Below are 26,170 nucleotides of genomic sequence, written 5' to 3' on the forward strand. Positions count from 1 at the left end.
TTACACAATTGGAAAATTCCACACATGTCTAAATACGTGTTTATAAAAATCATACATGATTACTTTTGCACATACGTGTATAAAAGTCACTCGAAAATTCTGACGTAATAATTCGACCTTCAGATTAACCTAATTAATATCTTTAATCATTACACACATGAATATGAAACTTCGCTTGTATCGTTGATCGATTGTATCGATTATCGACTGATAATCTTTCCCAATCTGATAATTCGTATAAATAACATTTTGACCTAGTCATTTTACAATTATGGATAAAATACTACACAAATTTTGACTTATCGAGGCATTAACACGTTTTTGATACACGCTGACAATTTCGCTAAAAATTTCGAGGGGAAACAAAGGGTGGCCCGAAACGATCGATTGCTTCCTTTGTCGTTCAGAGAAAGAATCAGCCATAGAGGCTAAAATCAAGCTGTAGCAGCTAAAATAGGGACAGCCAATGTTCTGAATGTAATCAATTTAGCTATGTAGCTAGGTAGCAACGACTCATTAGTTATTAAAGATGAACTGCATTTGCTGCAACACGGAGAAAAAAGATTGAGTCAACGTAACGATGAATATTTTCGTCGGGGAGAACAGAATTTCTAATTCCTATGAACTAAATTTGATTCTTAGGACCAGAAATTTTATATTTTTCAACCAAAACGCATTCGGTTTGTTCATTGTTCACGTTAATCAACTAATCCTTTTTCTCCGCGTACAACTATATAAGCTGCAGTACCTTAATTTAAACAGCTGTTAAATTTAGCTGCGGTAGTAACCAACATTAGTTTGTTACTATTTTAGCTCCTACACGGAGAAAGATAATTTTCGTAACGAAACCATCGTTGCTACCGCAGATTTTGTCGTGACAATATAAAATTTACTACGCCAGCAAGTTATTTTTCTCCGTATCTCCAATTCTTTTTCCGAGTGTAATTCCTGAAGGATCGGCGGGATAATCTCGGAGACGATGGAAGAGTCGCACTCCCTGTCCTCTCAGCTATTCCCCGCCAGATTCGCAACCGTGTTTTCCGCGAGATCGTCTTCGCACTTGACCGCCCACGGCCAGTCGCAGACCTGCTCTTTCCTGTTGAAGCGCAAACCCTTCGGGCACTTCTTAGGGTACGGCACGCCATTGCTGCACTTACAGAACTTGGTGCAGTCATTCGCCGGCAAGTGTATCGTTCTGTCCATCGGATCGGGGAACGGGCATTCGCCGTAACAAACGACCTTGTCCGGGTCATCCTCGCTCACGGACACCCCCGTTCGCAACAATGCCAAATCCTTCGGATGAGGGTTGCATACTATCTCATTGTGCGGCCAGTCGCACTCGCTGATGATCGGGTTGAAGTACAGGCCCCAGAGACACTCGTGAATCGTTTTCCAGCCGTTCTCGCATAGGTAATAGTTGGTACAGTTCGTCGGGTACGGTATCTTGACGGTGCCCTCGGCGGGGCAGTCGGGGTCCTTTTCCAAAGGTAACACGTCGACTATTCGACGATTATTCTCGTCCGACGGTTTCGGGGTCGCTGGCTGAACCACGAACGCTCGAGGACTGCAGCAACGACTGACGTTGCACGGTATGTGCTTCGGGAAGTCGCAGGCCCCGAGAAGAGGGTTGAAGCTGCAACCGTCGCTGCAACTCCGCAGGATCATCTCGCCGGCGACGCACTCGTAGTACTTGCCGCAGTCGAGCTCATGAGAGAGCTTCACGGCTCCGCCGGCGTTATTCTCGGGACATTTGACGAGGGCCTCGCTCGGCGGCATCATCGGCCGGACGATGCAGCCGGCCTCGTCAGCAGGTCGGCACCGCTTCAGCCGGTTGTCAAAGTGCTCGCCCTTCGGGCACGATTCGGAGACATACTCGCCGTCCTTGCACTCGTAGTACTGGCTGCAGGAGCATTCGTGCGGCAGCCGGACCTTCACCTTGGAGCCCTTCGGCGGGCAACACGTCCATACGCAGCTTATTTCGCAGCCGGCGTTCTTCGGGTAATCGCACATCTGGGTGGCCGGGTTGAAGTGCAGACCCTCTGCGCACCTGCGCACCTCCTGGCGATCGTGGTCGCACAGGTAGTATCTGTCGCAATATTTCTCATCCGGTATGCCTATGCAGCGCTTCAGGTCCCCCGGACACACGCGCGGCTGGTTCGCATTCGCGTCCTCGCAGATCGTGAGGTCCGGCCAGGCGCAAGCCTGCAGCGCGGGGTTGAAGTGCAGCCTGTCGTTGTACTCGTTTCTGTACGGGCAAACTTTCAAGATCTTCTTACCCTGTAAGCACTCGTAGTACTTGCTGCATTCGGACTCGTGCTTCAGACGGATCATGGTGTTCTCGGCATGCTGCTCGGGGCACTGCGCCGGTATCTCAACGTCCACGGCATTCGCCAATGCGAACATCCCCGACGCCGTGACCAGTGCGATGAGCACCAAATAGTTTTCTGCAAATTACAAATACATAATAAATAAAAATAAATAAGTATAAAAATAAAAATATATATATACAATTATGTGACAACGTTATTATTAATGATAATTATATATTTATATTATGAGAAAAATATAATGAAAAATTAAGTAAAAATAATAATAAAATATGTAATTACTATAAATAATATAAGAATATATTTATTTTCATTTATTTCTATAAATATATTTATTTATTCATTCTCTACAGGATCTGCAGATCATATTTTCAGGTAGATCTACGATCTGCGTTTGGAAATATTTTCATATTTTTCGCAATATCACACGGTAATACCGTCTTTAATCTCACCGCGCAACCATCGGGAATAATTGTTATCGACTTTTTAAGTCCGACGACGCTACCGCATACAATACAGATACAGATTTGTTCTCGCAAACGCACACTGAGCAAACACCGATGATAAAGGATTACTTTCCTAAGCTGAGTTTCAGCTTAATGCCGACTTAATGCCGAAATCTTGTCTACATTCGGGAAACCTTCCCTCACGATAATTGAAATGGTTTCAGTGTAACGTTCTGACAAAGACACATTTTATCAGTCGTGAATCTTTTCATGTCATAACATGAGGTTCTTCGCGCGTTATGTACTACTATGTAATAGCGACTCGTTCGACCGGAGGAATAATAGATTCCTGTGAATTAGGCGCACCGGCAAAGACGCGAAGGTTTTGGTCCGCGATCGTTCGACGAACGATTCAATTAGCAAACTTTGCACTTGAACACCGAGAAACTGGCTCGTGTCGCGTTATTCGTCCGTGGATGTCGATCGTCGCGTCGTTTTCGGAGGCTCACCTTTCATCGCGGAATGTTCTCGCGATTTTGATCACGTCAATGCATATCACTTTCAATAACTGACCGCTGCAATCGTATGCATTCGATTTTTATAAGACTTGCACCATCTTATCGTCGAATATATCACATCTGAATTATCATATCTGAATTTGTGCAAAATACCTCCGTTTCGATTTCGTGCCAACGGATAATCTCTCGTTGTCGCCCGACAATCAATCCGGAATTATCGAAATCAGCCGGCGAAATCGCGCGAATGTTCGGGCGGATGTTCCCCCGGAGCAATCCCGGGACACCCTGTATATAAATAGACTGCTATATATACAAAACTCATATATACGCTCTTCTACAAATTTAATATTACAATATTGCACTATCGCATTGCGGAGCCTTGAAATCGTTTTAGATTTAGATAATGTGCTCGGTGACAAGCGCGCTTATTATTGCCGTATTATCGATGTGTAAAATCTACTGCCGGAGGAACGCACACGACATCGATAAAAATAAGGACAAGGCTTGTACAAAGCGGACGTGCGTGACTCAATGAATCTTTTAGAGAAGAATCGACATATTTGCCGTGCAGATATATCCGCACTTATGAGATTACAGGAGGCATTCGAAGTTTGAGGGAAGAAGTTCGCGTTTCGTAGGGAAATTTATGGAACAAATAATGACGATGGCCACGATTCAACGCCGAATCTCGTCGAGCGAAATTAAACGGTGCGCGATTAAAGCAAGTGTTAAACGATTTCGACGACGATTAATTACGAGACACCCACCGACAAGGCGGTTACATTAAATAAGGTGATGACGTACCGCGGTATATTTGATTGTTGTTGATAAAACTCGTTATCTCGCCGATATTTTCAAGGAGATAAATATAAAGAAAATGTCACGATAGCTAGTTCTGGACACACTTCCCTTTATAAAGTAAAATTTAAATTTGATGAAGGAATATTTTACACGACTTTTTCTATACGCAACGCATTTTCCGGCGACGGAATATTGTAGATATTCAATATTTTGCGATATAGATATATGCATGATAACAGATGATAAATAAAAGCGCCAAGTTAATTAAATTCATTGAGAGGATGTCTCTCTCACAGAGACAAATACAAATTTATAAACAGGAAAATTCCTTTCATAACTCGCATAGTATGATCTTAGGAATCTGTTCTAGTAAATAATTACAAACGAACGAGAGCGTATTAAACGTTTGGCTTTATTTGAAATGTCATATAAATGTCATATATATAAGAGAGTTAGAATTATATTTAATATAAAAAACGTTTTACTTTTAAAGGGGAATTGCAAAAATAATGTTCCATCGATTTTAATTAAATACTAGCGATTTACTCTTGAGTTGCGATATATTGAATCAATTATAAAAATTCGCGAGAAAAAAACGATGAAGGTGACACATGAACATTCTATTTGGCAGGGACAAAGCAAGCACGAAATATGTAACTCCAAAGTCTGTACAATTAAGCGGACATGTTATTTCACGAATACAGTGATTTTTATCGGCATCGATAATTGAAATAAGTACCGGGGATGACTCGTCGTATCACCGATAACGATAAAAGTGCACATACTACGCCTAAAATTTTGCGAGCAAAGTTCTCTGATTAAATAGCTCGGCCACGCCAAGGGAGGTCGCTGGCTCTTTATTAAATATAGTAAAAAAGTACTCTGAAAGGTGCTTTGCGCGACACAATTTTAGAAATGATATCACCAATCGGACATTAAAATCGTTAATTCGTTAACAAGAAATGCAGGAATTGCTAGTGAATTTACAAGTTATAATTAAAAATTATCATGAGATATTTGTAAGCTCAAACTTCTTGTAAGTAAGTTCGGTTCTTTTATAAAATACCTATTATACATCAATCATTTTTATAAAAAGGATAGACATTCTATAATGAATTTATAAACTGTTAATTAAAAAATTAAGAAGGATTAACTTTAGCTCGCTATATTCCGATAGAGGACCACTGAACGTTTTTCAGTTTTTTAGTTTGCATATGACATACTATTTTTTTTAAGTATCAGACGTTCGCTACAACGAACGAATATTACTGTTTCTTAAATCATATTTGTAAAAACATTTGAGAATTTTTCCCGAAAACACTCTTCTTCTTGTAATAATAAGTTTAGTATAAATCCATATTATTTTCTTGACCTGATATTATAAACATCTTATTCAGACTCTGTAATTTTCACTTTAAAAGCTTAATAATATTAATTAGAATGAAAATGACAATGAAGCGATAAAATCGAGCGGTCTTACGGACGGGAATATGGCGAATTAAAGATTCGAAATTAAGCGTGGTTAATTTAATTTATTAATTTATTCAATTAAATTATAAAAATTAAAACTAAGATAAAAATTAATCAAGATGACAGATTAATCTATTAAAGAAATGAGTAGATTTTCCTTTTGTTCTTTAAAAGAAACCTATGAAGGAATAAGTCGCAAAATATCAGTCCTTACAAATAGTTAGAACTATTAATAAGGAGGAAACTTAAACTATAATTGCATTTAATAATCACCGGTGGTGCACCGAGGGTTAATCGGTGCTTTGTTCTCGTCAAACGTATAATTCCCTAAATACAATTAGCTGTAATTTAACGCCTGTATCAATGAAAATATGTATCGTGTCGGCTCTCGCTCTGCCTCATTCAATGCGTGGAAAGTCACACGTTTCGCATGAAATCGATGATTCGATTAGAGTACCTTCGAAGAAGAACGATTCATCCGTACCTTGGCGCGTCGCCGATATCACATTCCTCTTTTAATCGACCTTTATGACGCGTCGACACCTTGATAATCATCTTGGACAGATACTCAACTCTAGCTTTCGTCAAGTCCTACGATTAAGAAGAGATAAGTCTCGTGTTATCGACAGTTCGCCGCGTCACCGGCCGATGTAACGGCCGGGCGTTTTCGCGCGCGGCAATGAAACGCGAGGCGCCAAGTGCGCGTTCGGAATTTTCCCGCGGCGCAATAGTTTCACGGGGTTTATTTCCCGAGCGCCGTGTTGTTTGCGCAGACGGTTTTTCGCGCGCGATCGATCGCGCGCCATTCATCATCGGGTTATCTGAAACGGTGTCTTCGCCGCGCCGCGATGATATCATTTCCCTATGGAACGGGCGGCCACGATTTCGCATCGGCGAAATCTAATCGTCCGGAGTTACGCGCTCGCTCCTGAGCCCCCGCTTTGTTATGCGCCCGTAACAAACTTATCGTCCGATTCGTCGCTGCCTTTCCGATGGCTTTCCGTCGCCCGGAGAGACGCGATCGATTTCGTTGGTAAGCGCGACGCGGGCTTAGAATCATCATCGAGATCTCGCGTATCACTCAAGTGCGATATCGAATACACAGACTCACGTATACACACACAGACGCCCCCTTCCCCCCCGTAAATTAAATATTTCGGTCAAGCCATAATTGAATCCAGGTCAACGGGGTTATTTCCCGGCCGCGTTCTCTCTCTTCAGCCGAGAGAAGAGCTGTGAATCAAAGCGGACCTAGCAACACACGTTGATCTTAACTCAGGGCGCGCGCGCGCGCTTATCTGGGACGCGCGAGGCGCGCGCACGCGGCCGCGCACTTGGTAACAGCAAATCCGGGCGTCGGTAACGTCGCTGCCTGCGATATTTTCGCTCACCGACCGCGCGCGCACTCTTCCCCTCTGTCTCTCTCTCTTTCCCTCGCGCTCGCTCGATCGTTCGTTCATTCCTCCCGTCCGCGCTCTCTCGCGAACACGGCGGCGCAGAATAACGCCGCTCGTTCCCGTTTGTTGCAGCGCGAGGTGCACGGTGCACCAGCCGCGGTGCACGTCGGCGACGCGCTACCACGAAAATAACGATCCAATCGCGAGCGTGTAAACAATGGCTGCGGGCGCGCTGGTTGGCCGCGCTGTCGTCAAGCCGACCGTCCGCAGCCAACCGGCGCGCGGCGCCGACGGAAAGCGGCGGCGCACCGTCTTCGCGTCACCCCACTACGCCGTCGCACGTCGGGCATTCAGTAGGACTCGGCCATTTCTCTCGCGAAGCACAGCGACTCGCTCGGCCGCGCGACGTTTTTTTTTTTCGCGACCACATCGTGCGGGTACTCCCGGAAGTTTTGCAAAATAACGCGACGCAAAAGGATGATACACTCCGGGCGCACCAGGCTCGAGGTAAGTCAACGTCGTCGCGGCACCGATACGCGGCCGTGGAAACGCGCGTCAAAGTGCCACACGTCCGGGGGGGTCGTGCGTGTCCAATGTTGTCATTGCCGAGGCGAACAGCTGATTCGCTCCCCTGGCCTCCGCGAAGCGCGGCTGTCACCGCGGGCATCCTCATCGCCGCCGTCTCGCGTTCGGTGTTCGGACTGACGATCGTCACGACGAATGCGAAAACTACGCCGACGGGTATGACGACGGTGATGACGACGACGACGCGCGATGAGGATCGCCGCGACGATGACGACGGCGTCGCTCGCTAATTCGCGTCCTCTCGTTATTCCGTCGGGCCTGGCTGGCAACACGCTGTCATTCTCGGACTTTTTCCTACCCACCACCTACATGTTCCCCATCGACCAACCGAGTTAGCTGGCTGGCTAGGTAGATAGATACCTAGCTCAGCAACCAGCCAGACAGCCTGCTCTCCGTCCTTTGTCCTTTCTTTCCTCTTTCCTTCCGTCCTTTCTTTATTTCTCTCTTTCTCGCGCTCCGTCTCCCTCTTTCTCCCTCTCTCCCCCGTCCCTCTCTCTGTCTCGCGACCGTCAGCGGTGGCTACGCCGCCAGCGGTGCGTTCTCGTTGTTAAATGCACGCCTCCCCCTCCCCCGCGCTGGCTACTACCCTCTTCTTTGTTCTCCGCTCCGGTCGTCGACGACGACGCGCGCAAAAATCTCCGCGCTGCCCTCCCCCTCCCGTCTTTCTCTCGGTCTCTTTCTTTTTCTCTCGCGCGCGCACGGAAGCGATCCTCGACGCGAACGTGCGTTCGCGCGCGATCGGAATGTCAATGAGCGCCGTTGTTCCCGCGGCCGTGCGCGCTGTGACGAATCGGCTCCGCGAATCTCGCGACTACCGGAAGTTCGACGACAAGCGCCGTGTCTTTGCGCGCGTCTCGTCTGCCACCGACGCTCTCTTTCTCGCGTGTTCTGGAAGACACCGAACACGCGCGTCGCGGCGCGTAAACAAGCGGTCGCGCGTGCCGTGCCTTCGCGATAACAATGAGGTCCGCAGAATGCCGACGAGATAAGTAAGAAGCTGTGAATGGATCGTGTTTTCGCACCGATTGCCTCCTCGTTATCTCGTCAGTCGGATTAGACGTACAGATCGGCGCGCGGGGAAAACGTGTTGCCGCTTAACTCGCTTTTACTTCGCATCTACGCCGGATCTTTTGTCGCTCTCGACAACGACGAGGCCGGGGAAAAAGCACGTCTGGATACGTCTCGGCGATACATATCGGCGGCGGGGGAGGGGGAAGGGACCGCGCGAGCAACGGTGACAATGAACCAGGTCTTTGTTGTAACGACGCCTCGCGCCGAGTTTGGATTAGACGATTCTCTGTGCATGCGTGCGCTCGTGGTATCGCATGTTGTGCGTCGGGAAAACCTTATCGGATTGAATTTATATACATGCAACATACGCCGTTTATATAATGCGTTGTTACTATGCCGTTACCTGTGTGTATGTGTTAGTATATCTTTGCAAAATGCTCACACGACGGTTGCGCGTTTAACGCGATCACGGGCTGAAATGCGTTTCCAAGCGCGAAGAAAACATTTATTAATTCGATAAAACCTCGATCAACATATCGACCTCCGCGATGTAGCCATATTTACTGGACGTTAAAATAGCGGAAATTACATAGAGCGCCCGTATTTCACGATTCGTTAAAAAAACAAAAAAAATGTTTGCGCGCGTCCGTGCGAATTATGAATCCGCACGCACAAAAACGCACAGGTGCGCGTTGCCGGGGAAAGAACTTTTCCGAGGACTTCCCCCGTCGTGACGATTTGGCGAGATGAGCGGATAAAGCGATTGTTGTTGCGCCCCTATTTACCGGCTCGTAGTTGAAGACGCGCGTTAACGAGCGGGACGAGAGAAGCTCCGGACGCGATGCTGCGTTCGAGCGCAGCCTCGGTCCCGCATGTATCATCCGTTTCTACGACCGCTATTTTTACATACTTCCTTCATGAGTTGCAAATTGCGAAAAGTTATTGGCATATGGGCGCGCACGCATGGCTCTTCTTCGACTACATGTCAAACGCTATGCATCTACTATTAACGTGTACGCATTCTTTGTTATATATATATATATACAAATCTGCATGCATATATATATATATATATATATACAAATTTATATACACATATATACACATAAAATATATAAATAATTAAAACATGAAAATACCTCACGGGAAAATCTGCATGCGCGCGTTTCGGCACGACGTGTGTGCATACATGCGTGTGTTTGAATTCTGTGCTGCTAGCACGGCTGTATAGATCTGATTACTATGTCTACGTTTTGTGCACGCACAAAAACATTTTAATCAAATTTATCGAATTTATTTATCTAGTCTCCTCCCCCCCTCTCTCTCCTTCCCTCCCTCCCTCATACCCTACCCATCTTCCTCCCATCTTCCTCCCGCCAGCTTCTCTGACATTCCTCTGGTCTCGCAACGTGAGACTCGACGCGAAGTCTGTTCTTCTTAACCGTATTTCACCGTGCTTTTTGCACGTTCAAAGAGAAAAAGAGAGACGGCTGTGTTCGCGTGTATATGTGTGCACGTGTGCGCGCGGGTTTCTCCGTAAAAAGAGGAAAGAATCAAAATCGCGGGGAAGTGTACAAAGCGCAAGACGAAAAAGGACAGAAGGATAGAAACGGGGTTGGCCCAGAATCGGCGGACGGAAAGTGGACAGACACGTAACGCGGTTTCCTGTCAAATTTGCAGCCGGATCCTTTCGTCGAGAATGCGAGGACGAGCGTGTCGAAAGAGGCCATCGCGTTTCGCGCGCGACTTTTCCGACTCGGATCCGCTCGGCGTTTCTCGGTAATGACTAAGTCGCGAAATTAAAATACCGTTAAAGTCAGCACGGCAGCGAACAAAGAGAATAATGTCCTGTGACATATCGTCGTCATCACCGAGATTCGCGACCGACCGAACAAAAGCCCTTCGTTTCCAATCAGACTTCTTCGACGAGGAAGGTCATTGTCGTTGTCTACCTGACGGACGCGATCGCTGCGAGAAAAATCGATCTCGCGTTCATTTCCCGAGCGACGGCGAGTCGCACGCGCGAATAAGAAGAGCGTGGCGCGTCCACTCTCCGTCTATTCCGAGACACCCTGTAGGGACGAGCCGTACGGTCGTCGACATGCAAAACGCGGTCGCGTTCGCCGATGATCACGTCGCGCTGACCGGATATACCCGGCGCCGAAATATAAGCATGCAACGTGTGCAAGCTGCGGAATCTAATTTCTTAGCAACACCGTCCGCGTAGCGCTCGTGATTCCGCTAAGAGGAGGAGGAGGAGGAGCAGATGGTGGGGGCTGAGGAGAAACAGGAGGATTCATCGGCGTGTGTCGCTCGTCACGAACAATTCTCTCTCTCTTTCTCGCTTAGTTGTCGCGCGTAGCCGCGATGCCTAGGAAGGATTTTGCGAAACGATGATTCGACGGTTCGTCGTTAATCATTTCGACAGGCCGATCGATCGGAATATCGCGAGATATTAACGTGCCACCGTCGTTGTTCGCGTTGAAACTCCGTTACGACGAAGACGCGGGCCGTCCCATTACTATCGTCCGGAGAAACCCGAAGTTCTCGGGCAACTTTTTTCCGCCTGGGGAAATCGCCGCGTCCTCGGGGAATCTCATCGGGACTCGGTGAATTTTTGTTGAAACTGTCCCTTCGAAGATCTTACTTTATTTCAGCAGTCGTTCGCTCGCTCGCTCTCTCTTTCTCGCTTGCTCGCTCGCGCGTGCACACGGAAATCTCTCCGTTTTCGCTGGCAGATCTAATATTTGGAATTCGAGTAGCTTCTTAATTCTCCCTCTCTCTCTCTTTCTCTCTCCGTCCGCGCGGGAAACAGCAAGGAGCCCGGCCGATAAACAAATTCGCCGGGAATTTGCATCTGAAACGCCGCAATTTCGTTCGGAAAATTGCGAACGAATACGCCCGGAAAATCGGGGAGTCTTTCTCGCGGGTGGAAAGTCCACACCACACGCCGTTCTTCGTCATTCGCTGCGCACTCGAATCCGATAACACACGAGACTGCATCTCGCTTGTTAATTACGCGTCGGTGTTTCCACGGAAAAATGTCTCGATTTTGCTGCGCTCGCGCAGCTATCGCGGCCAGCCATCGGGACGGCTGCCAAGCTGTCAGGGGAGAATCTTCAGATAAATATCGCATATCCACAATGTTTTCATCGCGATCTCTTATTGGCCCAACGACGAGGTACACCGGGTACGTTGTATCGTTGTATAGTGGTCCCGATATTTTCCGAGATTGACTCTCTCGCGAATATTCGGACTTCGCCCTCCTAAGCAGCTCGGTAGCAGCGGCAGCGCTGCGCCGCGTCGGCGCTCTTCGTCCGGACGAGCGGGCGATGCGATTTTTCGCGAGCGCGAAGTCGTAACGGCGCATCAACGGACGCGACGGAGGTCGCGCAGGTGCACGCAACGCGTGTACCTTTCGTTTCGAATCTATTATTGACTCAGGAGGAGCTGTAAATATCTGTCTGCGTGTCCTTTGCTCCCATTCCCCTGCTGCCTCGCGATGCTGGGTCGACTCTTCGTCCGATGTGATTGACTCGTCGAGTTTCTCTTTGATTTGACGGTAATAGACGGCATCTTCCAGCCGTGTCGCCCCGTGTCACAAACGACGTACCCCGAGTGGAAATTTTCATGCTACCTATTTTGCAGTCTTAGCTTCTATCACGTTATAGAATTAAAACTTTCATATTTGGACCAAAATTCCGACTCGGTAATGTGTCTCTCTTTTACACAGTTTATAAAGTTTTGTCGAATTCATTTGATCGAAATGTCACTCGGGCGTTGCGTCATGCCGTATTTTCTGATGTTTACCACTATGACACATATGACGATAATATAATATATATTTGAGGTAAAACGATAAAAACATTTGATGATGGCATACGTGTAGAAAATAATAACGCGTGCGTTTCGATATTAATTTTAACTTCTTTCAATCGGAATCTCATCGAAGCAAGAGAGAGAGAGAGAGAGAGAGAGAGAGATAAGTAGAGCAATGTTGGAGCCTCTTAAACTGTGCGGAATCTTAAAATCTCTCGTCTCAAGTAGAGACAAGCACTTCGCCCACGCGGCTGTCCCCCTCGATATTCCGAACTTGCCGTGCCAAGTAGTTTTTGCGTAGTTTCACCGTCTCCCGGAATCGAACGAGGAAGTTCTGCGGCCGAGGAAACCAGACCTCGCAAGCGAAAAATGCGTCACGCGTTTTCCGATCGACGCGGAACGGTCGCGTTCTTTTATCAAGCGCGACTTCTCCGTTCTCGAGGGAGACGCGGCGATCGGAGGACGATGTGCTGAGACAAGAGAGAAATGGCTCTCGAACGCGCAAGCGAGATTTCGATAGACGGGGAAAAAGAGAGAGAGACCCGCGCGAGGGTGGCTGTGGCGGACACGTAAACAGACATTGCGAGCCGCGCACGCGGGATGACGTCACGGTGCATTGTGCGGACCGGCGCATGGTGCAACAACGGACTCGACGAAAAAGTGGACGTGCCATTGAAGGCGGCAATTATATCGCGACGATCTGAAAAATCGATCGAAACAAATAGCCGCCGCGCGGATCGCTCGATATGCGATTATGAGAAATTCAACGCGTCAATTGGAATGAATTACGGGCAATAAGAGAATGATGTAATATTTATAATAACATATGAAAGAGCTATGAATATAAATATACGGGTAATAACGCCCGGACGATAATTGCACATCGAGTCGAAACGAGATTTAGGATCCGTCATTCCGCATCATTGACGTCTCAGGCCGGCGCCTCGATACTTTCGCGGAGCAGACTCGCTCTTTTAATCCAATTCCAGCCTAGTTCGCGTTAGTTTGCTCCTGGTTTTCGTTTAACTTCCTTCAGTTCACCGTGCTTGTCTATCCCGTCGAGTTTCGCGAGGCTTCACGACGTAATATCATTCACAACTCGAGAATTAAAAGTTACCGCGCGTACCAGAGTCCCCTTGTTCGTCTCCCTCGTTCGCGCCCCGTCGGGGAGGAATGGTTGAAGAAGAAGAAGAAAAAAGGAAAGAAAACAACAACGAAAAACGATCGTTGACAATCGCACGGCGCCGAAGTTATCGGGGATCGCGGCGACTCTTCACGCTTCGTGCCGCCGTGTTCGCTTCGTTTTCGTGATTGCGTAGCGAAGCGAGTCCCCGACTCGTCGTCGTCGTCGTGACCGCATTGATCTTTCGCGGTCGCGCTCGTGATACCACCTCTCGCGGTCCCCCTGATAAAGATAAGGAATAATAGAAGGCGATCGTGTATCGACGACGACGGCGACGACAATGTTGAGGCGCGCGCGCACGGCCGATTCTTCTTTCTCCGCGACTCGTATTCTCTTTCGTCGCTCGCGATTTGCGCAAACACTTTGTTTACGGCGGCACCTCCCCGACTCTCGGTCTCCCCCCCCCTTCCCCGCGCGCGTCGCTATTTGTCTTCCGCGTTTAACACACGGTGGCGCATATGTTATCGCAGCAACGTGATGCAGCGGGCCTGTGTGTATTTAAGGCGAATGCCGAATCGATGTCCGTTTATTTTACCCGCTTTTGAGCCCGAGGAATTCGCGCGCGCAAGGCACGGCCGAGCCGAAAGTAGCTCTCCTCTTGCCATGAGAGAGAGAGAGAGAGGATACGATCGAGGCGTGTCTCGATTCGAGTCTATTCGTGATTTTTTTACTCTTTTTTTTAAATTTTGTGTTTTGACGCGTTACGGATCTCCGGAGGGAAACACGCGAACTCTTCGTCGGTAAGAAGATCGACGGCCGCCTCTTCTTTCCTTCCTTCTTTTTTTCTTTCTCGCCTTCTTTCTCTTCTTCCTTCTTTCTCTCCTTCCTACTAGAATTTCTATAGTAAGAACGAACACCGTCGCTGTGGCTGCCATGTTTGGATCAAAAACCGGAATTTCACAGCTATAATACGTGAAATGTTCAGATATTATTAAAATAGGTGCAAATCAAAATAAATTAATAATCATAATATGAAACACACAAATTCATTTCCCTTTTAACCCTTCATGTGATTTGCTGTTTTTTTTTGCTAACGCCGTTTGATTCGTAAGTGATTTGTGGACAAAACCACTTTTCTCGCTTCAACTTCAATGTTTGTAACTTATTTGCCAATCAGAAATCAAACATACGGTGTCCAGCCTCTTATTGTAGAGACTCTACACCACCTGCCAGTCTTCCACCTCACGTAACTCTTCGTAATTCGAAACGTTAAATATCCCAGCAACTGGGTCGCGAATTAAGTAATAACGAAGTTATTAATTTTCGCGTCCAAGGATTAATTTGCGAACGCGCCGGTAACTTTTAGCTCCCCGGGCAAATCCGCGGGCGGACGATAATGCTATTAAGATCGCGCACGTGTATTAACTTGTTTACTCATCGTGGCGCGCAGACAAAGGCGTTTCCCGGTCTAATCTTGAGTGTGGTCGTCTGGCGATGAGTTTATCGATATGTGTAATTACTTTTGCCGAGACACCTCGCGACATTTCGTTCGTGGCTTCGCGTCGACGTCGGAGAATAAAATTTCGCGGTTCGGTCGAGAAGCGTTCGCTCGTTAAGAATCGGGGCCCCGCCGTCGGGCGGAGCGAAGACGCGCGACACGTTTGCCCTCATGATCGCGCGGCAATTAGCAAGATACGTACACGAATCGACATTTTTATTTGCCTCTTTCCGTGTTCCGAAAGTATAAAATTCGACTGTCGTTCGAAGCCAAAGGGGGGACTGTATTTGTACAAGTACTTCGGGTGCAAATTTTGGCCCTATGTCGAACGTTTAACCCTCGCAAGGAAAGGTGAAGTAGCAGGATGTGAATATGAATGGCTCCACAAATATATGAATATGCGTTCTGTTTGATTAAAACAAGGGAAGAGCACAAAAATCATATGGAACAATAAGCAGGAATATATTTTAAAAAATATTACTATAATATATAATGAATAAACGTCTCTTTTGCTGTGGGATCATGTTTTGTTAATTTTTCCTGTAATTAATGTGCAGAGTGAGTAAAAGAAGCGAATGATAACGTGAAACATTCCTTAAGAAGAAGAACAGCGCGTACACGTAAAATAAACGAGCCGTATGATCGTATCCGACTGCAACCTTGCTCTTAGAGGGTTAAGGATGGTTCACGCCTACTTAGATGGCCTGTAGGCTGATAAGAACCTACTTTGGCGATACTGACACTCTCGTTAACTTCTCTCTCGAAAACCTTGAATTCGCAGATTTCATTTACCTTACGACGCTCGGATCGCAATACGTTCGGAATGTCGAGTCGAGGATCGAATCTTTCGCGCCCGGCTATTTTCGCGGTTTCGCCCGCCTCGGACGATCCCCGGATTACGCTACTACTCATAATTATTCAGGAGGCCGCGCTCGTGTTTTAAGGCCGAACGCAATCGCGTATCTCCGTCGCATCGATGGCTATCGCTCCTGGCCGGCTCGTTATCCTGTATAATTTTATGCAACGCCTGTGCATACTTCATACGATAAGGCATGGAAGTTTGAAGAGCCGCCCGCGATCCATGCATTTACCGGTCATTATTGATAAAAGCGCTCCTAGAGCCGTCGTTCCAAGGACGGGCCGTATGCGCGTTCGCGCGTGCAACGACGAAATAACGTATCCCAATTTCGTGGCCGTCGAGCGAAATCAGGCGAGCCTCGGTTTACCTTCGCGTTGCACCGCGCGAGTCTCGCGAAACCCGAAAGGCAAATTGATCATTTTCCGGCCCGCGACCGCGAACGCGCCCCGCGACCGAGGCAAACTCGCCCGTGAAATTTAGTCGCGCGCGCGTTCCAGCTCCTATAGCTGCGGTTTAGAATTTTAGTCGGACCTCTGAAATGCTCGCGTGAGCTCAGCAGCAGTGGTAGTAACAGTAATGATAATAGGAACTTTCGAGCACACGAAACTTCGACATAGTAGCGGAGACCGAGGCCAGAAGTCTTCACTCTTCTCATGTTCGAATAAAAAAATGTATACGATATTTCATAATATTGTGTAATTTTTATTATTTTATTTTAACAACCTTTAACTTGATAAAAATAGTAGCCTTATACATATTCCTGTTTGAAAAAATTATTTAGCTTAAAGCAACATCATGCAAATTGGACAACTGACCTCCGACCCCTGACAATGTCCCGGGTTAGTTGTCACATGTCTCTTATATAAAGGAAGCGAAAGGTTCATACGTTCTCTTTAAATATTTTTCAAATATATTATTAAAGTCGATGATGTCACGTCAAGTTTTACCTCTACCTGTTTTTCGGTTGCGCTTTCGGGCTTTCATATAAACCGAAAAAATCACGAAAATCTACCTAAAACCTTTAAGCTAGTAGCACGTAGAAAAACATGAGCAATAAAACTTGATCAGTAAGGAAATTGACCAAACGACTAGTATATTTCTTTAGATTTATATATTTCAATAGTCATTATCACTTTTTAGAAAACAAATTTAAAGAAATATACTGATTGGTTAGTTAATTTCCTCATTGCTTGAGTTTTGCTGCTTACATTTTTCTTGCGCCACTAGCTTTATATCTCTTTATATAACTTCATAATATATATAACCGGATAATTTGACTCTAATAAGGTTAGGTGATCCATGCGTGTACTTCCGCGCACATGCGTAAGCCATGACACTACACGGCACACGCATCAGCGGAAAATCCCACGATTGATAAGATCCGGAATTCGGGTCCCCGAGTCTCACTCTTATCGATGCGTGAACGCAATCGTGAGAGCCGTTCGATGATCCCACCGCAAGTGTCCGGGTGCAGCCGTGCGTATTTGTCTTGCGCGATGCACGACGACGCTCCCAACGCGCGCGTTGCGTGCACGCGCGTACTAATCTTTTAATCCCCACCTTTTTTTACTTTTTGTTGTAGGGGTACTCGTTGTGACGTATTAATCTTGTCGTGAGAACGCGTTTGGAGACGTGTTGTCGCGAAATGTCGCTGCTTAAATGCGAGGAAATTGGCTGCGAGTTTGTCGGCGGGAACGCTCTCTATCGTCGTGTCGTCTATCGTCGTGTACGAATGCCTCTTGGCGAGAGAGAAAAAGGAAAACGATATTGTAACTACGTACGCGCGCTGTGTGATGAAATATATGCACAGTAAAAAATTTCATGTGTTAAGTTTCACACATTTCACGTGTGCCAAACGGCCCGCACAAATTTCTGTGTTAATTTAACACACAAGGTGAATATGTTTGAGAGCAACACGAATATCATGTTAAAAATTGACAAAAATATAATATATACACACGATATGTTAGTCGACACTGATGTATCAAATAGATTATTTTAACATTTACATGTGTGATTTGAACATTTGTACACGTTGAGTATCGACTCGACACAAAACGTTGAAGTATAACATAAACACGGTATGTTAAATCAACACACGCGTCTGTGTCGAAAATTTAACACAAAAATTTTCACAAGGGCCGACTTTAACACGGAGTACAAAGTATTTTTTTTTTTACTGTGCGTGATCCAAATTTATACGCTGTGTACGTTTGAAATCTTACGGATTACCGCGCGCGTAATAATGTTCGCGCGCGCGCACGCGCGCTCGCGAGGATATCGATTTCGGATTAACCGTTTTTATCGCCGAAGAAACGAGTTCTTCGGCTCCCGATTGGCGTTAAATAAATAAATGTCCACGTAGAACCGGCGCCGGTACGCGCGCGCTTGTAAGTTATAACCCTCCGTAAGCCAAGCGTTATATTAACGTAATTCAACGATACTAACACGGTGAATTCTCGGGCGGAGTATTACGTGCATCGTGTGTATACAAGACGTCCTGCGTGCGCGAAAAGCCGAGCGAACTCGGCCTCTCGTCTTTCTTCGTCGGGATCGGCTTTTATATTCGAAGAAACTCGTGTAAACGTTTCTCTCTTTCTCGTGTGCTTTGATATTGTAACTATATATACATGTGTGTTGTAATAAAACGTATACCTGTTTCAAACTATTATATACGTATAATCTAAATTTTATAGGTACTCTCTTTCTTTTCGTTTTCTCTCCCTTTTCCTCTATTTCTCTCTCTCTCTCTCTCTCTCTCTCTTTCTTTCTTTCTTTTTCTCTTTCTCCCTTCCTTTCCGCAATGTCGTTCACGCAGGTATCAATTTCAGATTAACCGTTCCTCGTTGCTCTCGCGCAAGAAGCCGAAAAGGAAACGGGTTTTCGTCGAGATTGACGTTAAGTAAATGAACGTTCGCAAGGAGGAACCGTGTACGTGTGTACACAATCTTGTGCCATCCGCGTTGATAATTTTCACTCACGATTCCGCCTCCCCCGTCCTCCCTCATCGCACACACACATATACCACTCGCGCGCACACACACACATCGTCCAGAAGCCGTTTCTTTTCTCCTTTCCTTGTCTCACCCTCGCACGAATCCCATACACAAGAAGGCGCGCCGGTAGTATGCAACAAACCGCGAGCGAATTCATCGCATTTATTTTTAACGTTGACAAGATAGCCTCACCAGATTCTATCCTTGGGAGACACACACGCAAAAGGCTATCCTTCGTCACTATCGAGTGGGAAAATAGTTTTTCTATTTCGATCGCGCGCGGACATGCGCGCGTGCATGCACGCACGCGTGCGGTGGGCGTATTTCGATCTCGAGCATTGCTCGGCAACGCGATGCTTGCATAATGCGGCGCATAATTAATCCTCAATCATCTTACATCTATTACAGCCCGACGGTTCCATATTAATTAACACTAACGTTAGGAATGCGCGCACGCGCGACCCAACTCTCTCGCTTTGCCGGCGTTTCTTCCCTTCCCCGCACTCCACCGTACTTTCCTGCGCGAATGCGCGAATACGAATGCATAACTTGTACTTTCCAATTAACAAACGCACCGATTGAAGCCGTTGTGTTGCGCAATCTTTCGGACATGTGTGCTCGTATTTGTATTATATAAGTACGGTGTGCACGTGCGTACGTTACGTTATTACTGCGAGATATACAAGCGTGTAAAGCGACTCGTTTTGTGTGTGTGTGTGTGTGTGTGTGGTCATTATAATATATACGTTTTTGCACGCGCATGCCTGCAAACAGGCGTGCACACACGTACGCACGCACACATCAGCCGGTTTTCTTTTTTTCCGGGATAAAGCGACGTTGCGTTGAGAAGAAAAGAAAAAACGAAAAGGGGCACAAGAGGAAGGTACATTCAAGATTCATTCGAGAACGACTCGCGCGCGGCTGCGAAAACGTCGGTGTGCACCGCTATAATGTCCCACCGTATCCAGCGAACGCTCGTTCGTCGCCGCTTTGCATTTCACTTCTATTAACTCCGCTGATAATCGAGCATCTCGCGGAAGAATCTTCCTCATCGTTGAAGATGCGGTCGCGCGACATCGTCGTGTGCAGGAGGAACGCTCGCTTGCGCAATCCCGACGAGACGAGGATTCTGTCCCGGACGCATGACGAACGTCACTTCACCCCTTTTAATTCCAAGTTCCGTTTTTCTTACGAGCGTCACGTTTAGCGTTGCTTCAGCTTGGGGGTTGGAAAGACGTATTTAGCGCCCAGAATTGAGTCCCGATGGGGCCGCGTTCTGTAACTTTTAGACTGGATCTATAACAGGCGTAGTAAGTTGTTAGTCTCTTGCTCATTAAATTGTAATCTACATGGAGAAAATATATTGTATAATAAATATTGCAGTACCCATTATTACAATAATTTTTCGCGCTGGATTATATCAGAGCTATTGTCGAAATTATTATGTGTGTTGTAATTTCTAGTGGGTATGTGCACATGAAATACATCGCTAAACATTATAACATACATAATTTCAGTCATAATCCCGGCATGGTCCAGCATTACAAAATTTTGTGGATATTTTTACTACAATATCTTCCAGACTTGAGCAAATTTTATTTGAAATAATAAATAAATCTATAATTAACATTTTTACTCAGAAATCATCAAACAAATCATCAATAAATTATTTAAATGATATTCATTTAAATAATATATTCAAATGAATATTCAAGTATCTTATTTATTATTCGTATTATTTATTATTCGTATTATTCGTTATTCGAGTTATTTGTTATTCATTATTTATTATTTGTCTTATTTTTCTCTGTTTACTTTATAGATATAAGAAGTTTTTTTTTAATATATTGCTGGGATGATAGAATGATTGTATAATATGTTAAATAAAAATATAATGAAATTTGAGTTTTCATGTGCACACATCGGCACACGCCAACAATAACGTAAATAATAAACGACGAATAACAAATAATGCAAATAACGAATAATTATACATATTCGAATAAAAAATAATGTAAACAACGAGTAATGCCCAACTTGGATATTTTCTCCATGTACGATAGGTATAAGCCTTTAGCCTTTTACTCTACGCACTAAATTACAGTGTTCCCGCGCGATCAGATGTCGCAATTGCTAAGATTTAAGCGTTATCACAACTTTTGGTAACGTGAGAAACGCCTTTGTCAACAATTACGTTACATTTTATGCATTACATCATTATTATTACTATTTTACTACTTAGAGAAGAAAGGCTAAAGGCTTGCCGCGCATCTGTTGTAGATTCAGATTCAACCACAGCGTCCTTATCGATACGTTATCGTTGCGCTGGCTTTTTTTTATCATTCGCAGTATCATAGTTGCGCAACGACAGTTTAACGACAATGTAACGACGCTATCGTTACAAAAGTCACAGAATAGGCCCGGCGAACGGGGCGAGACGAAAGGAGACGCGCCGGCGGGAACCCGTCGCTGACCGACGGCAGGGGGATGAGCGTCCCACGCTAATTAATAAAGGATACGAGATACGCGGCGGTTGCGCGTACGCGTTAATCAAGCGCCGATGTTACTGACGATGCGCTGTATGCGTGCGTGCGTGCGTACGCGCGCGCGGCCGCGTCTAGTCCTCTGGAAACGCGCGCACGGTATACAATGGCCGCACCAACACACGATACGGTATCCGCTTGCGAATTATAACACGAGCCGCATCGCTTTCCGATCGAAGCGTCCTGTCGCAATAATATCATTCGAATCCCGACTTTGCATACGCTATTGTTCGCACCGGGATCGGCGATATGAATCCTTTCCGCGAGAGGGAAGGAAGGGAAGCGTCGCGCGCGCAGCCACGGAATTCCTCGAGGTCGCAGATGTTGTACCGCAATCTGGCACGTGTGACGCGCGACTATTAGAATCGGAAATTATCATAATTAATGCGAAAATTACGTTACGCCGCGGATAACTACGGGCGGAGTGTGCACGTTATCGCGTCGACGAGCCGTATGAAATCCGGGCCGAATGAAAGAGTCGCTACGTAGAGGGACGAAGAGAGCGGGCGTGTTCGCGCGCGTCTCCGGAACGTCTGGAAATGATCTCGCGAGGATCGCTCCGCGCCGTTTTCTTTTCCGCGGAAGAACTCCGGCAAAATTTCTCTCGGGGACGTGCGCCGGGGGGAAAAGCCGCGCGTGGCCCCCGGTTTCCCCGGGCTGACGGCGCCGATGACACGTTGGGATGTGTTCTAGAAAAAAGTAAGTCGCGTGGGAGTGATAGGAAGGGGCCAGGTCGGCCAACAGGCGGTCCAAGATTCCGGTTCCGGCGGACAATGGTGGCGGCAGCAGCATCTTTCCTATTATCATCATCATCGCCAACATCATCACCATTATCATCATCAGGCCGGTTACTCTACATCGCAATCGCACACTCACAACAACCCTGTCACTACCATGAAGCAATCCTACATGCAGGTTGGTTAATCTAGACTCCGTCGGGCATGTCAATGCGCTAGCTTTACGCGCTCCGTAAAGGCCTTCCCCTGTAACGCCCCGCCATAAAGTGCCCAACGTGTGTTATATGCCACCCCTTCACGCCCGCCACACCGTCGTCATCGTCCTCTCTCTCTCTCTCTCTTTCTCTCTCTCTCTCTCTCGTCATCCTCCTCTACTCCCTGTCTCTCACACACGTACACACAACGGAGACGGTACGTCAGCGGCTTCTCTCGCTCGGCGTCCGTCGCGAGGGTGATAACGCGAGCGCGGCCGCGGCCGGCCTCGTAATCACGTGTCTCTGTGTTTCGTTGCAGCTAACATGGGTGTTTCACGATGACGAGGCGCAGATTAACAAGAAACTGCCAAAAGAATTGCTACTCAGGTACGACGACTACGACAGCAGCGGGACACGCAGACGATTACACTCGAGCTTTCGCGCGTTGAGAATGGGCCGTCGTATTTCGCGCGCTCGCGATAAGACGCGTGAATGTTATCAGGCGGGCACGATCGGTTTCGACAATGGAGAGCGCACGGAGGGTGGAAATAGAAATATATGAGAGACGCCTCCTGCGTTTACGTCGCATTACGCGCGCGCGCGCTTGTCCCCGCGAAGCCGGGCGTCGCGCTCGCAATTTTAATTATTCCGGGGGAAAAAGTGGTATCATGGTCCTCCCTTCCTCCATTTACATTTTGTACAATAATTTCGTCAACAATCAATATTTTTGATCGAGAAACCGTACAATTATATTCGCAAAGTGTCGTTCAATCGACTCTAGACCCAATGTCATGAAATATTCATTATTTACAACGTTATTTTTCTAAAAATGTGGCGACACTGCACTTTGAGTTGAAAAGAAGCAGGTATGGTAATGTAATTTCTATAACTACAATAGATTTATAAAATGGGTTCGTTTAAGATAACACAGTGTTTTGTTACAAAATTATATATGCACTCAAAATAAGCTCTTTAAAGGAATAACAATGAATATAAATGTGAATTTTCAATGTAGAGATTGATTTATTTGTCAGAAGATACAATCTATCAGAGAGACAGCAGTGCAGCATTGAACTGTGGATTAGAATCGATTTCTTGAATAACTATTTCGAGATGAAAACTTCGAAAAAGAGGTCGTACTATCAGCATTCCCCTGGGCCCCATCAGCAAATTGTCATGCTGTTGTTTAATTTTGCATATCTCGAAATCTGTACAACCGAATGAAATGTTAACGTACAGAGCACTCAAATGCATATATATTCGTGTGATAATACGCTCAAACTTGAGAAGAATGAAGAATTATGTGTAATTAAATGCTAAAATCTACTTTGATGTCTTTCAGATGTCTTATGTTCCGATTTTAGACGTTATGTCTGGGAATGTGTTACGACAAATGCCGGCTATTGTGTGTTGGCATATTAGCGCCACTACGTAACGGAGAGTTACTAAATAAATGATTCCATAAGTAATCACAAAAATTCATCACCTAATAATGGAGATACGTAAGAGAGCCGTAATATCTACAAAGGCCATTATACCACCCCTTCTCCTCTATTATACAATCTTTAATAATTTTATCTTTCCTTAATAATTATATCTCGTTACAAGCTTTTCACGTACTTTCACAGGTGAGGCAGTTATATTGTTGAATGTCCCGCCTATTGGTTCCCTACTTCGTACATTATTTGCTCTCATCGTTTGCGATTTTTATAGTTTTTATTTTCTGGGACCACCGAAGTTACTATTATTATTATTATTACTTAATCGAATCGCGAGAGAAGGACGAAGCGTATGTAAATGTACACCGAAGATTGTGCATTCGAAATTAAGATCCGCCCGTCTGAGAAGCGTTCCGAAAAAAGATTCGGGATCGACATCTCGTGTATTATCGCCTTCCGCCAGACGAAAATTCGTTTAACGCTCTCTCTCGTCATTTTAACGGCGATCGCGTAAAACGCGAAGACGTTACGTCCCATTAGCCTCGCGAACGACTCGAGTCTACACGTCCCGTTCGCAAGGCGCTAAGTGCCGCACGAAGCAGCGTGCGCACGCACATACTCACACACATGTATACACTTACTACGCGACGCGGGCAAAACGCGCGGCGCTCTAACGAATCCTGTGTGTGATTGACAGAATTCTTTCGTACCTCGATGTCGTATCGCTATGCCGTTGTGCCCAAGTAAGCAAGGCCTGGAACGTGTTAGCGCTCGATGGGTCCAATTGGCAGAGGATCGATCTCTTCGACTTTCAACGAGACGTGGAGGTAATATAGACAAGGAGGCGGGGATCGCGCGCGGTTCGATTATTAACGAGATAAAGTAAAAAAGAAAGGAAAAGGGGAAAGCGGGGAGGAAGAAGGAGAAAATCGGGCGCGTCTACAGTCTGTCTGTCTGTGTGTGTGCGCAGGGACCAGTAATAGAAAATATCTCGAGGCGTTGCGGCGGATTCCTCAGGCAGCTCTCGCTCAGGGGATGTCAGAGCATCGGCAACAACTCGATGCGTACCTTAGCCCAATCGTGTCCTAATATCGAGGAGCTTAATCTGAGCCAGTGCAAGAAGATCTCGGACGCGACCTGTGCGGCGCTCAGTAGTCATTGCCCGAAGCTCCAGCGACTGAATCTGGACTCCTGTCCCGAGATAACGGACGTTTCCCTCAAGGATCTCTCGGACGGTTGCCCGCTGCTCACCCACATCAACCTTTCGTGGTGCGAGCTGCTCACCGACAACGGGGTGGAGGCGCTCGCCAGGGGTTGCCCGGAGCTCCGTAGCTTCCTCAGCAAGGGATGCCGCCAGCTGACGGATCGGGCTGTAAAGTGTTTAGCGCGCTATTGTCCTAATCTCGAAGCAATCAATCTACACGAATGCCGGGTACTTATCCCATTGACTCCGCAAATCCGCGTTACGCCACGACAGAGAGGGCAGGGGGGAGTGAAGAACCGCGCCGCCGTCAGACTCTCCTCCGCGGTCGCGCGCCGCCCGGATTTGTCGCCGACGAGAGATATCGCTCTTGCGTTTCTCTTCGCTCTGCGGGAGAAGATAAAGAGAGAAAGAGAAAAAGAGACGCGCCTCCCCTGTCTCACAATAAAGACGCCGCGATATCTCTTCTTTCTCTTATACTTTTTCCATCTTTTTCTCTCTCTTTCTCTCTTCTTCAAGCGGAGAAAATTGGGAGGACGGCTCGCCCACGTGTGTGCGGAACGGTGTATTTACAGTTTGAATTAGATTTAATGGCGGACGGAGGGGGGACGGCGGGTAGAGAGCGACCGCTCTCTCGCGTCGTCCGCGAGAAAGCGAAAATGTATATTAGAAGCGAGCGAGAGGATCGAAGATCCCGATAACGCGGACGATATTCGAGAAATCTCGAGTCCTCCTGCTGCCCCCTCCCCCCGCGCTCGGTCGACGAGTCGCGGACGGCGATTACTTTTCGTTATTCATGAGAATTCACCGCGTCCTGCGACTCGAGCGCGCGTCGCGCCGGCGGCGACAGGAGCGAGGATCATTTTGGGCATCCTTCCTTGCAGAATATAACAGACGACGCAGTTAGGGAACTCAGCGAGCGGTGTCCACGGCTGCACTACGTTTGCCTGTCGAATTGCCCCAATTTAACGGATGCGTCGTTGGTCACTCTGGCACAGCACTGTCCACTTCTCAGTGTACTCGAGTGCGTCGGATGCACCCATTTCACGGACGCGGGCTTTCAGGCTCTCGCGAAAGTGAGTTCAGTCGAGCACACGCGACATTTCGCCGCTGAGACGCGCGTCCAGCGCGTTCGCGTGTATCGCACAATTGTGAAGAATAGATATCTCTCTCTCTCTCTTTCCCCCGTTCGCTCTATTCGACTTT

At 46.8% G+C, this 26,170-nt stretch overlaps 2 protein-coding genes across 6 annotated transcripts in view; one reads left to right on the forward strand and one right to left on the reverse strand.

The window, feature by feature from the left end:
- On the reverse strand, window positions 1-20,397 carry LOC106742015 (probable chitinase 3). 4 transcript variants are annotated; one of them, XM_014614574.1, is made up of 3 exons: window positions 6,047-6,279; window positions 3,445-3,576; window positions 1-2,444 (listed from the first exon to the last, which is right to left on the reverse strand). In XM_014614574.1, exon 3 carries the CDS (start codon window positions 2,401-2,403, stop codon window positions 1,006-1,008), a length of 1,398 nt encoding a protein of 465 aa, XP_014470060.1. In that variant the 5' UTR covers window positions 2,404-2,444; window positions 3,445-3,576; window positions 6,047-6,279; the 3' UTR covers window positions 1-1,005. The 4 variants fall into 4 exon arrangements, with proteins under 4 accessions (XP_014470060.1, XP_014470061.1, XP_014470063.1 ...); XM_014614575.1 differs by lacking the exons at window positions 3,445-3,576; window positions 6,047-6,279 and adding an exon at window positions 18,942-20,397; XM_014614577.1 differs by lacking the exons at window positions 3,445-3,576; window positions 6,047-6,279 and adding an exon at window positions 11,203-11,937.
- Window positions 7,066-26,170, forward strand: part of LOC106742014 (F-box/LRR-repeat protein 20) — a 27,727-nt gene continuing 8,622 nt past the window's right edge. The window contains exons 1-6 of one of the 2 annotated variants that reach the window (XM_014614571.1): window positions 7,066-7,466; window positions 22,087-22,308; window positions 22,644-22,711; window positions 24,461-24,590; window positions 24,734-25,195; window positions 25,849-26,040. In XM_014614571.1, coding sequence (XP_014470057.1) covers window positions 7,437-7,466; window positions 22,087-22,308; window positions 22,644-22,711; window positions 24,461-24,590; window positions 24,734-25,195; window positions 25,849-26,040 — 1,104 coding nt within the window. In that variant the 5' untranslated portion in view covers window positions 7,066-7,436. The remainder of the gene's footprint in view (window positions 7,467-22,086; window positions 22,309-22,643; window positions 22,712-24,460; window positions 24,591-24,733; window positions 25,196-25,848; window positions 26,041-26,170) is intronic. The other variant, XM_014614572.1, reaches the window with a different exon arrangement.

This window comes from Dinoponera quadriceps, unplaced genomic scaffold (assembly GCF_001313825.1).
Source record: "Dinoponera quadriceps isolate SergipeBrazil2010 unplaced genomic scaffold, ASM131382v1 scaffold696, whole genome shotgun sequence".
In the NCBI taxonomy this organism is placed as follows: domain Eukaryota; kingdom Metazoa; phylum Arthropoda; class Insecta; order Hymenoptera; family Formicidae; genus Dinoponera; species Dinoponera quadriceps.